We start from the raw sequence: 12892 nt of genomic DNA, 5'->3' as shown, positions 1-12892 counted from the left end.
TCTACTGCTGTTTCTGTTGTCAAAAAGAACTACACAGTTTACAGCTCTGGAGAATGGCAAACCTCTGTAATCTGATACTCCCTTTAGCAAACATAATATCAAAAACTGATATATCTTTCCCAAGATACAAATGTTTGAGTGGTATGTATTTGCCACTGCCATCTACATTCATGCTCCACCGTTCTTTATTCTTTGTGTCTTGGCCAGAGTATTATGTTGAAGGTCAATTTGCATTGCTGTCTATTCTCATAATCACTCTCAAAATCAGATATTATGAAAAAACAAAGTAACATAATGTATACACAGAGGAGGTGTGTTTCAGATATGCATATTGAACTGAATGTGCTCAAAAATTGATTAAACGATTACTGCACACTCTAGATGTCTCCATAAGTGGAATCCCAATTCTGGATCATACAACTTTGCTATTTAAATGATTTTTTTAAACCGCGCTGCCGTGTCAGTAACCCACTCGACCAGTCTAGAAACACAGACCCCGTCTCGTTTACCATGCTTTGTGGTTGTGGCTTTTTTGTGTGTGGTGTCATCACATTTCATATCTATTCAACCAATGTGTTTGTGATTAAATTGTTAACCAGAGCACAAAATTGTTTCCAAGAGCACAATGTTATTCACAGGTCTAGCCTCTTAATTGTCTCTCTCAAAGTGCACCAGATTGATGAATTTAACTTTAAAATGCACAACATTTTCTTCCAGAAGTTCCACCCACCTCAGTGTCACAACATCCTGTTGAACACACTATAATATATAGTTCAATATAAACTGAGCTAGTGAAAGAGTAGCTTTATTGGTCATGATTGAAGACTCTATATTGCTGGAAATGACACTTTCAGGTGTTAATTAAATGAAAGTGGGGCCACATCACCTGTCACTTATCCTAAACCTATCTATGTTCGCTAGCTAGCAATCTTCTGCTAGAGACCTAAAGAGAAACTGTAAAAGATAAACATAATTCTCTACCATAAATCTGTACATGTCTTTAATCATTTTGTGACCCCTCAGATTGGCACCAAATAGCAGGTCCAGACCTCCACAATACGAACTGCTGCTTTGAGATGATTAGTCTACTCTGCCCGCTCATGTTCATTGTCTCTCAGTACCTTAATCAGTCATTTTTTGTTTGTTATATTCCATTAGAATGCTATTCCCCTTTGTGTTAGTGGTATTGACATGCATAATAGAACATTATGTTGCATTTATTAAAGTCTACTCTTTTTTAAAACACCAAAAATCTTTAAAATCTCAAAATTTAGACTCACAAGAGACACCTTACCACAGAACGACTAAGCAGTGTCAAGCACATTTTTTCTCTCAAGTGTTATGATGGCAAGAAGTAGCATCTGTGCAGTCTGTAGAGGGAACAGCTGGCCCGACTCAGACTAAGGGGTGGCCATTAGCTGCCCGCACACAGACCTCCCAGGAGCACCAGGTAAAGATGGCCAGGAGACAGAAAGGCTAACATTTAATTGCACTGAAAATGGCCGCTAAAATCTCTCTGATGGGGGAAATGGTCACCCTGGTGAGATGAAAAGATGTGGAGGATTGAGGTTGCAAGAAGACAGACGGGGGAAAGCACTGATGTAATGACAGGTATCTGAACAAAAGGGACAGTTAGCAACAGATCAACTGACTGGCAGACGACACACAGAATTGATTAGCTGTCTGACGAACTACAGCACTGGGAGAATCACATATTTTCAGTAAAAACAAAGGGGCGGGAACAATCCAAGCACAAGCTACTCCAGGCTACATTATTTGCAGTGCAGGTTCTTATGTAACCCATTCAGTACTCTCCCAAACTGGCAATATTCACGTTGGCAGATAAGTTAAATTAGTAATGATCGTACTGCCGGTGAGCATATTGACTCACCTTATCTACTCAGCTCTTACCTCTTGGCTTGTGTTTGCCTCTGCCTGTGTGTGTGCGTGCTTTTTAAGTAATCATCCCAAACTTTTTGTAAATATATCCACTTTGCTCCGCCGTCCCTGATGTGTAATTGAGTACCAGTATCTGACTGAATATCCACTTCATGATAGCTTTTCAATTGGCATGAGACATGATTCAATTGACACATAATAGGGTAATTGTTTAGTTTATTTTGGAGGGGTTTGCACGTGTTGAGTGGCAGTATCAGTGCCATCACCAAGAACTTTTCCAAACTTGTTCGAGCCCCCCTTTGTACCAAAACTCCTATCCCGCCCTAATTAGGGAGAGGAAATTAATCTTTATTTATATAGCTATTTAAAAAAAACTTCAAAGTGCTATAAAGGGAATAATAACACGAAGGCATACAAACAACAAGTGAAACCATAACACCCAGAGGGCAAAGATCATTTCTAGATGTACAAGAAAATATAAGGGTGCAGCAGTGAGGCCAGAACAAGCATTTAACAGTCACAAAGGCTTTAACGCATACAGAAGAAAAAGGGTTGAGATTCTTTGTGTCTGTGTCTGTTTGTTTGTTTCTCAGTCCTCTATCATGGCTAGTAAAGACATGGCTTTCCTCACGATAAACTGCAATAAACACGGACAACACTTTTACTCCTGAACGTTGTGTTCAAATAACAGGAGCTGCTTTTAGTACTGTTGTGTCAAAGTACTTGTAAAACGGTTGCAAAGTGATCTTTGCACACAAAAAACACTTCCAACACCATGGCAATTACTGCTATTACTAAAGATGACATCAATATAATGGAGCAAGACTCTTAATAAAGACTGTAGAAAAAGCAGTCATTGGAAGCAGTTATACGTGTTGGCTAGCTGTTCCGAAGTGCAGTGATTGTATCAATTCTGTCCCTGCGGCGTACTCGAGCTGTTGTGGACCTTCCAGTCATTTATTCTTATTTGTTCTTATTTCTGTTTGTATGATCTTATTTCTCAACACTATTCGTGTGGAAAAACATGCAAACTTTGATTTAGGAAAATGTTTAATTTAAATATAATTTCCTCTGCCATACCAGTAAGTTGATTTTCCTTCATATTTGTATAGTTTATAATCGTATAGTTATTTCAATTACTTTTAAAATTATGCCTGGTTTAGTTACACATATTAAATGGACAAGATGTATGCTTAATTCCATCTTCTATGTTCATTTTTGCTCTCTCTCTCTGCTTTGGAAGGTAAGGTGAATTTCAAGCTCTAATGCAATATTTATCATGTTTGCTTCTTGGGAGCTGCACATTCTATGAATTCTTTCGGATCAAACAGCTTGTTTCTCCTCTTCCATCCTGTCCCAAGAAAGACAATACGTACAGTTTGCACACAGGACTCAGAAATTTAGAGAAGTGTTCTCGGTCTTGGCTTGACTTTGCCCGTCTTCTTCCCTCTATTCTTCTCTTCTGTAGATGCTTTTTGTCAGACTCTTGTCGACACCCTGGAGGGCACACCTGGCCTGCGATACATTTGGAGCACCTTCAAGCAGTTATTGCAAGGGAAAGTCCTCTACACACCTGATACACCTGCTGTCCGCCTCATGGTGAAAGAGGTAAGAAAAACCTAACTTGTATGCATGCACACAGACTTTTCATGCACTTGAAAAGTAGATGAACACGTTGCTCATATCATTGTGTGATATGAGCAAGTTTTATGAAAGTGAAACAATTATTCTAATTTTTTTGTACAGTTGATTATCTTCTGTCCACAGGATCAGGCCAATTGCAGGTATTAGTAAAAAGTGCAAAGAAGCCTCCAGCGGTGAAATGAAAAACACTGGCTGTCACACAGTTACCACCTGGGGAAGGAAAATAAATATAATACAATAATGAGTCAGGAGGCCTGTTCAGAGAACATGGTTAATGTAATTCATTTCCATGACATGACATTTCTCTAAGATATTAGCATCATTCTGATAACTGCATGAGCAAAACAAACAACAGGCAGCCTGTGAGGATTTTGCATTGAGAATACATAATGAGTACGAGCACAATTTGCCGACTTCACAGCAAGTGGTCCGGTGCTGGCGCAGGGGGCCCTTTTCACACCAGACATAGTCAGATTGTTTACAAGTCAATGTTCAGGGGGAAATAACCCCAATTACATTCATCACCATAGGGGGTGGCGGTGTTACGATGTGATGAGTTCCTCTGGGGATTAGCGAAAATGTGCAGATGTGGAGTACTTTCATGTTTGGATTGGCTCACAGCGAAATTAAGAGGATCGCTATTGTTCAAATTGATGTAAAATGATCAAATATTGCTTTTCTTTTTTCTTTTAGGCAAATAGCACATTCAATGCCCTGGCTATGCTTAAAGAGATCACTGATTTGTGGGATGAACTCGGGCCACGTGTCTGGGATTTTCTTCAAAATAGCCGCCAAGTCAACACATTACGGGTAAGACTTGAATGAATTAAGAAGCAATACAACAAAATGACCTGAATCACTGGAGCCCACATTGTTTTTGTTGTTTTATTTTGTGTGCAGGAAAGTTTAGTTTCTACTTTCTCAACAGGTGACAAGTTTTAGATGCAAAACGTCAAGGATTAGTGGGACATTTTGAGAAATGAGCTTTTATGCCCAGAGTAACATTGATACCACGATGAAGCTACAGCTAGGAGAGCATTAGCTTCACATAACACATGTACACAGGGGCAAACAGCTAGTAACCTACCAGCACCTCTAAAGCTCACTAATTAACTGTCGCAGATTCATCAGTGAGTTGTATTCATAAGTGTACTGGCAACAGTATGTGGTTTTATGGAGGGTGAGGTGCTGGACTATTTCTTGGTCGAGCATAGCGACCTCCTGGAGTCTCTGCTGGTTGCCTAGTCTTGCATAGCCACATAATTATTCGGATACACAGGGCTTGTTTTTATGTCTCTAACCGATCACAGTCGTCTGGTTGCTCAGGATGCAGCGACAGCACCCTTGTGAAATAGATGGCGCAGATAGCGTAACAGGCACATTGACTGCATCTTCTGGGCCGGGTTAGTTGCATCACAACCTCCTTCCCTGTGTGTTTTTGCTGCAGAAAATGCAACGACTTTTAAATTTGTATTTGGAGAAAAAAAAAACATTTGTAGGTAATATATATATTATATATATATATATATATATATATATATATATATATATATATATATATATATATATATATATATTCTGCAGGTGAGACATGTTGTGTATATCAATTTGTTGCTCCTTCTGTTACATATGGAAACCGGAGGAGGAAAGTAATTATGGTTAAGTGCAGGATAATTTTCATCCTGGCAGAAAGGATTATCTATAGAAGTAGAGGACATGGACTCTTCGCCACCACTTCTCTCACTCCCTCCCTTCCTCTCTCCTTCTCTCTCTCTTTGCCTCTCCCCGTATTTCTTTGACACTGACATTACTCCAGTGTCACTCCAAATGAGCTTATAGGCAGCTGGAGGGAAGCAGACATTGGGAGCTCCATATAGCCAGGGTATTCATTACCCTAGCCCTAACCTTTACACAAATGGGCCGGCAATCCTCCTTTGTCTTCATCTTCTCCAAGCCCGTCTCTCTCTCTCTCTCTCTCTCTCTCTCTCTCTCTCTCTCTCTCTCTCTCTCTCTCCACGAAGCTAGTGGCGTCGGAGGTCTGTCATCTTCAGAGGTTCTTCAAGGTCGCAGACATGTTTTACGTTCATGGACCGATTACCATCACCACCATAACTACATTTGAGACAGAAGTTCTAGGGTGTAGGACATGCCGTATAAAGATGGCTCACAAGTATACTTGTTTGAAAATATGTTTGACATAACTACCTATGGCGTTGCACAGTGTTTACAGGTTAGAGCTGAAATCCTTATGATTTAATTCATATGGTTGAGTTGATGGAGCCCGTTGTTACTATGGGAACAGCAAGCGCAGTTCAATTCCACAGATCCGTGAATTACAGTGCAGCCAAACAGACTGACTTTGTTTTAATAAAGATGTCAATAATCTGCCTTTTTCCATAAGGCCATGACCAACTTGCAATATGACTTCATGCTGCTCTTGACCCAAGTAGTTTTCCACACAACAGCAGGGGACAGTAACGTGGGTTTACTTTTCTGAGAAGTTTAAGAACACAACTCTGTATCTGACAGCTCGCTGTGTGACTGGTCCTCCTTGTTCCACCACCCCCTGTACATATTGTATCTAAAGGTGATTGCTTTTTTGGTGATTGCAGTTCTATTGAACGCAGTAAGAAACACCCTGCATTAATACTTTTAATGTGAGGCAGCAGCAGCACATTGCGTAGTGAATACAGCTCTGACACGGGGTAAAGAAAGTGAACAGTAAACAGTCAGGCTGTTATCAATAGATAATTCGATAAATAAAAACGCTATAAGATGAATCACATGCGTGTTAGTCCTCAAGTCTTGACATTTGCTCAATCATGTAACTTGTCAGCTATGCTAACATTTTAACAATTGCTATAAGGATCATCTGACCATTTAGAAAAGCAAGCAAATACATTCCTCACTAGAAAATCCTCCCATGACAAACATTTGACACATGACCAACAAGGTTAAATGGCATATCTCCAACTCATTGACCCAAATGCCACAGAAATCTATGCCAAAAGCAGTCTAAGGCGGATGAAGATTTCAAATCCTGAGCCTGTCTAACAGTCACAGTCAATTTACAACGGGCCTCTGCTCCTTCTATATCAAGATAACTTACAGAATACACACATGTTTGATGGGTCGTGTCCTTAATGTAGCACCTACTAAGATGGATGTGTTGATTTTTTTAAAAGGTCACATGCAGCATAGAGATTACTTAATTTGACACTTTGTTTTAAGGTTAAGCAGAATAGCATCAGAAGTGTTGACATTGAAATGCCACTGAGCACACTGGCCAGAATATATCTGAATCTCAACTCAGAAACTTCACACTTTAGAGGCCCAATTCTCTGCTGACATCCTGAGCCCTTTCCTCTCCAAAAGTCAGAGTCCACATGGTGGTGTGAACCACACACAATTAACGACTGGAACGTTTGGTTTTCAAGGGAGAAGTGATTTTTTTATCGCCCCTGGAATAATAAATGGTTGTATAATTTAAGTAACGTGTTATCTCAGTGGGGTAAGGTTCATTTTCAGTGGACATGACAGGTAAATTATCACTGTCCTGTTTAATCTTAGTTTATGTAGTAACACTGTCATTACAGGAACAGTGTCATATAACTAATTGGGCATTATTCTCATAGCAGCCTTAAACTATGAACATACTGAGTGGGAGTGATGGAAATACATTTGTGTGGCTACTAAATAGAGGGTAACACATTAAAACAAACATGTGGGAGTAAAAATGTATAATTATGTTAGAGCTATTGTTTTAAAGAGCTGAGAACGTTTTAATTCTTGCAACAAAAATGCATATACGTATTCGTCTGTTTGTATACTGTGTAGTTTAAGTACAAGGCTACAGTGGCTCCCATGCCAGCATATCACTTTTATTAATTCCCTGCACGATTAGAGCAGGTACAGCTTGATCCATGACCTGAGATGAGTGCTTCACCGATATGTTTTGTTATCATGTTAGTGCGGGGGATCGTGGGGTGGGGCGCTTAGCATTTAGGTACATCTCTTGAATTGTGTTTGTTCGATATGTTTGTGTGTACACTCTTAATTTGTGTTCATGTTCACACTCTGGTCCTTAATATACATACATGTATATATGTATATATGTTTGTGCTGTGCATTTATACTATGTGCTTCTGCACAGGATCACTTCTTGCCCACGACAAGACTTGATGTGTATTCCAGAGCTTGAAGTACAACAGCGTGATCTATCTTGATGCTCCTAATTAATGCTACAGAAGAATGAATGTCACTGCCACCAATGCACAACTCTGACCTCCCATTCTTATTATAGATAATAATTAGCTGTCGTCTAACATGCTTTTGGTCCTCAGATTCCATTGCATTCATGCTACATTCATTCTAAACCCCTCACAAGTAACCAGAGTAACTCATTTAATCCATCTCCCTGGCCTTTGAAATCAGGCTTTGCTGGCAAATCCAGTGGCTGCTGCTGTCCTCAACCAGCCTCTCAACAGCACGGGGTGGTCGAGCGAGCTGCTGGCCAACTTCCTGTACAACGGGCCTCCAGAGGATCGTCCACCCGGCATGCCGCCCTACGACTGGCGAAATGCTTACAACACCACTTCCGAAATCCTGAAGCTTCTCTCCAACTTCCTGGGTGTATGTATTTCTTTTGTCTGTGCTTTTATGAAATGCTTAGCACCTCACGAACCTCATGCAGTGGAGGGTTGTGTGACCTCTTCAGATAAGAGAGAGATTTTATTTAAAATAATATTCTGTACTCTGACATTTAAGATGTGATAAGCTATAATAATTTTCCCTGGTGAGGAAATTGGAAATCTTTTTTTTTCCTGCCCTCCACTGTTCACCTCCTTTAGCCTCTCCCTTTTGTGTTATTCATCCAATTCAACTGATATTACGTATGCAATTTATTTGGTTGGTTTTGGTGAAAAACAAATGCTGTGTGATCTCAAACAAAAACCTTTGGTAAAAATATGTTTTTAGATTCTATTTGATCAGTTTTGTTTTCTGGTTTGTTGGGATGCTAAAAACATGATCAGGTGAGCTAACGTAAGCCATGCCAATCTCGTGCAGCAGCATTGTACACTTTAAATAATGATGACTTTATTTTACAGCGTCAGTTGTAATTTCCCAATCATGCCATGTGAACAATTTGCAATTACCACACATACTTCTAACTCCAGACTTAAGACAGTGGTTTTGTAAAAGTCCTGTATCCCTGACATAATTGCTGCTCGTTCTTTTACTCCTGTGTCATTCTGTTCACGACTGTGACACCACTCTGGCAGAACAGCGGGGTGCTGCTGAATAAGCAGGGTGCTTAACATCTAAGACACAATGTGTCCTTGTTTAGTACAACGTGTTTCATTTCTTAACTCTTATGTTGCAGTGTCTGTGCTTTGCTGCTGTTGAAGGCAAAATCAGGACTTTTACACTATCGGTTATTGTGTTTTTTTTTAAGAACAAGCTAAAAAAGAATGTTATTGAAAGTCTTGTATTCATTAAATTTTTATATCGTTAAGTTAGCAAACTGTCAAACACACGGGAAGATCTGTCACTACATTGCTTCCATGATAATCAAAAAAAGAAGAACAACAACTATAGTGAATCTGTATCAAACAAAGTGGCGTCTCTAAGTAAGAACACACACACAGTTTGACAGTGATGTATTGATCTCTGGCACAGTTTGAAGCAAAATCCTTATTTCTCTATGTGTGATAAAACATGTACACACTCCCTCTCACACACACACACACACACACACACCCTGCCACACTCACCCACACACTCATCATATCAATCTACAGGCAGGTGAGATGGCAGGTTGGGCCCTTGGGGTTAGCCGTACATGGCCAATGAAATTCCAACATAATGCAATCTATTTTCTGCCCTAATGGAAATTGCATTGCTCAAAATGGATATCAGGATAGAGACAGTTATTAGACAACCTTTACTGTGGTGTCTTCTTGTCTGGGTGAATACATCTGTAGGGAAATAGAGATTTCCTTTCAGTCTAGGGCTGAGTCGTTTGTACGTTCATGCAATGGCAATGCAATGGCCAGGTTCAATAGCCATAAGGCAAATCAATTCATATAGTAAGACACATTAGGCCCACCATGACGACACATTATATAATCTAACTTTAATTATGGATCAAATTGGAGAAAATTATTCAAATGAATAACTCAAGATCAATGGCCACTAATCTGTGGTAATTTTATAATTGGCATTGCTTCTCACTATGGGGCCACCATAAGCGTAGCCACTGAAGAATCAGGCTGCATCTCTTTAATACCACACAAATTGCCACTGCCCTGCACCATTAATGAGTGCCCCACAATGTAATAGGATCAATAAATGAATAATGGAAATAATAATAATGGATAATAATTATAAAAAATATAAGAACAGCAATAGTCGTGTCGACGGCATAACAAGTCATTATGAATGTGTTCATGGCAGCAGTAACGGTAGTAAACGGCACCATTGAGTCATCTTCATTATCCATTAGTAGCTTCAGATGACACGGTAGTTCATTGAGAACGTTGCATTGCAGCATATTAATCTATTGCATAAACATTTAGGGCGCTTTAGTAATTTATCTAAGGATGAATCTACGGTATGAGCTGCTAAAACTCCTGTAGTCTCTCCAACTTGAGTAAATAAAGTTGATGTTCAATATATTTTTCATCCTCAACAAACATGATGCAACCGCAACAGCTCATTGTGTTGCCCTGGATGTTCCTCTGAATGAGGCCAAAATGGGATTGGGGAGCTATTAGCGGGGCGAGTGTCTCAGTCCAGAGCCAGGTCAGATTGTTCATATCAGACAGATTAGCCTTGGCCGCTGGAACCATTGGTCAAAGACCATAGAAAACCCCAAAATGCACAGACAATCTTGCTCCTTTAGACACATCATGGTTTACAGCTTGTCCTCACAGTGAATAGTGATGTTATTTCATGATTAAATGGAGACAAGGAAGTCTCTGAATGCTATCTCTGGAGGAGGCAGTGATATGTATTAGTTCATTTATTAAATAGACATTTAAGGACGACAATTGTTCTGATCTATTATGATTAACATTAGTCATCAGACGTGGCAGTTACCACAGCTCCTGTCCATGGTTTTTGTAGAGCATTTTATTCCATATATTTCACTTTGGTTCAAACTTTGGGCTCACGTAACCATTCCACAGCTGTTATATCCTCACTAGCATGTACTGAGCAAATGCTGTTGCTGTGATATTTAGTTTACCACCATAGCTTGATATAGAATACAGACTAGAGAATCCTGGGGGAGAAATGATAAAACTATTGCAGCACAGGGATGTGTGGACAGCTGTCAGGTGTGACTGCCTCCCAGGATGGCGAGCTCATTATCGTTTCATGGAACAGGGGGACAAGGCTACAGAACCGGGAGTGCTAGCAAGGCTGTATCTCATTTGCTTGTCTCTGCTGAAGCCTAAAACATTTCCCACCCCCTGGCAGCTCCAGATAATTTGGAACTGCACTCAGCGCGGTTTAGTCAATAGCTGAGTGATACTTTAAAAAAAATATCCATCTGCCATTCTGTCAGTGAGTTCATGCCTGCCTCTGTTTTTTCCCTATTTGCTGGATACTAAAGATGTATATAAAACAGGAATGGTTTGCTGTAAGAATATGATATTAAAGAAGCCATCTTTTGTGATACATCTGTATTTGTTGACAGTGTTTAGACCTGAATAAGTTTGAGGCAGCCCCTACCGAAAGCCATCTGGTGAGCAGAGCACAGGAGCTTCTGCAGAATGATACGTTCTGGGCTGCCGTTGTCTTTGAAAACCTCCAGCCGAACTCCAGCCACCCCCCTCCATATGTCAAATACAAAATCCGCATGGACGTTGACAATGCAGAACGTACCAACAAAGTGAAAGAAAGGTATGTGACACAGCTCAGCATCAGCTTAACACAAATAAGGGATCGCTATCACACCTACTAGAATAGTACATTTACTTAATTGTTTTTGCTGACACTCTTACATATCACATTACATTGCCTTTGTTCAAGGAATAATTTGACATTTAGGGAATTGTGTTTACTTACTTTTGCTGTGCGTTAAATTGATAGCATGTTCATATGTCTACGCTAAATATGAGCCTCCCGCATCCTGGTTACCTTAGCTTAGCATAAAGACTGAAAAGAGGGAGAAATAGCAAGCAAGTATTCCTTTAAGCCTCGTGTTATTGTCCTTTCTGCTTACCAGAAGATCTGATATTTCTTTTGTCTTTCAAAGTTTACTGTCTAAAAATACGACCTCTATAAACAGTCATGCAACTTTGACAGTCTTTCTGACCATTCTGGTTGTAGTTCACTTGCCCTTTGCTAAGACAGATCATGTTGTGTCTGCTTTTAATAAGGTTATGGTCTCCCGGGGCTCGAGACAACCCCTTTAACGACCTGCGCTATATATGGGGAGGCTTCGCCTACCTGCAGGATATGATGGACCATGGTATTATACGAACACAAACGTCAAAGACCCAAACACTTGGTGTTTTTGCACAGCAAATGCCATACCCCTGCTTTGTGGATGATCCGTGAGTATAACATGTTTTTTTTTTATCTTTCCGCCTCGTGATTACTTGAAGAGGAAGGTGGTAATACGGCAATAACATTTTGCTCACTCTGGGGAGTTGCCACTCACTGCCAACACTTAGTTGAGTTATGGTGTTACCAGTCACTCAGGCCTTCCAGATTTCCCTGTGGAAACTTTAAGATGCTCCCTTTTATTTGTCAAACTTTTTTATGATCTGTGTTGCTCCTCTGTGAGTGTCTTATGCTATTGCTGATTACCTATGAAGGGACAAAGGTAAGCAAAGTCCTCTCATAATACTACAGGGAAAAGGTTGTTATAAAAATGTCACATCCTTGAGGCTCAATCATTAATTAATAATACATTCCCAACAAGGGAAAATAAATAAATTAAGCCAGCAAGAGGAGAATGAGTGGGCCAAAACTATTGATTTGAGTAAAACCACAGGAAATTTGTGAATAGTTGATGGATGCTAAATAATTTAACCAACCACCATGACTCACTTCCTTCCTTGTATTTCCGAGGCAATTCTTTCTCAACAAAGTGAGAGTACCTTACTCCACGTCTCAGAGCTCCATCATGTGCACAAATGTATAGCAGTACTCCAGCTGTGTTGTGTATGTATCCATTGATAGTACTAGCTACCAATATGTTAGATCGTTCACCAAAGGACAGATATTATGTGGTATCACTCTTAATCTTTCACAGCAAAGATTTCCTCAGAGTCTGGGAAATTACTCCCAGCCAAAAAACATTATGATCTCTAATAAAAAAAGAAAAGCCCAATGA

At 39.9% G+C, this 12892-nt stretch overlaps 1 protein-coding gene across 1 annotated transcript in view; it reads left to right on the top strand.

Moving 5' to 3' along the window:
• LOC306733925 (phospholipid-transporting ATPase ABCA1) overlaps nucleotides 1–12892 on the top strand; it is a gene marked incomplete at both ends in the record, with an annotated part of 128719 nt that overhangs the window by 16912 nt on the left and 98915 nt on the right. Inside the window, 5 exons of the mRNA XM_079215236.1 lie at nucleotides 3368–3507; nucleotides 4237–4353; nucleotides 7978–8175; nucleotides 11246–11451; nucleotides 11931–12107. Of these exons, the coding sequence (XP_079071362.1) occupies nucleotides 3368–3507; nucleotides 4237–4353; nucleotides 7978–8175; nucleotides 11246–11451; nucleotides 11931–12107 (838 nt within the window). The remainder of the gene's footprint in view (nucleotides 1–3367; nucleotides 3508–4236; nucleotides 4354–7977; nucleotides 8176–11245; nucleotides 11452–11930; nucleotides 12108–12892) is intronic.

This window comes from Taurulus bubalis (genome assembly GCF_910589615.1).
Source record: "Taurulus bubalis genome assembly, chromosome: 3".
NCBI lineage: Eukaryota > Metazoa > Chordata > Actinopteri > Perciformes > Cottidae > Taurulus > Taurulus bubalis.
The sequence above is the reverse complement of the archived record's forward strand: the minus strand, read 5'-3'. Positions and strand labels throughout refer to the sequence as shown.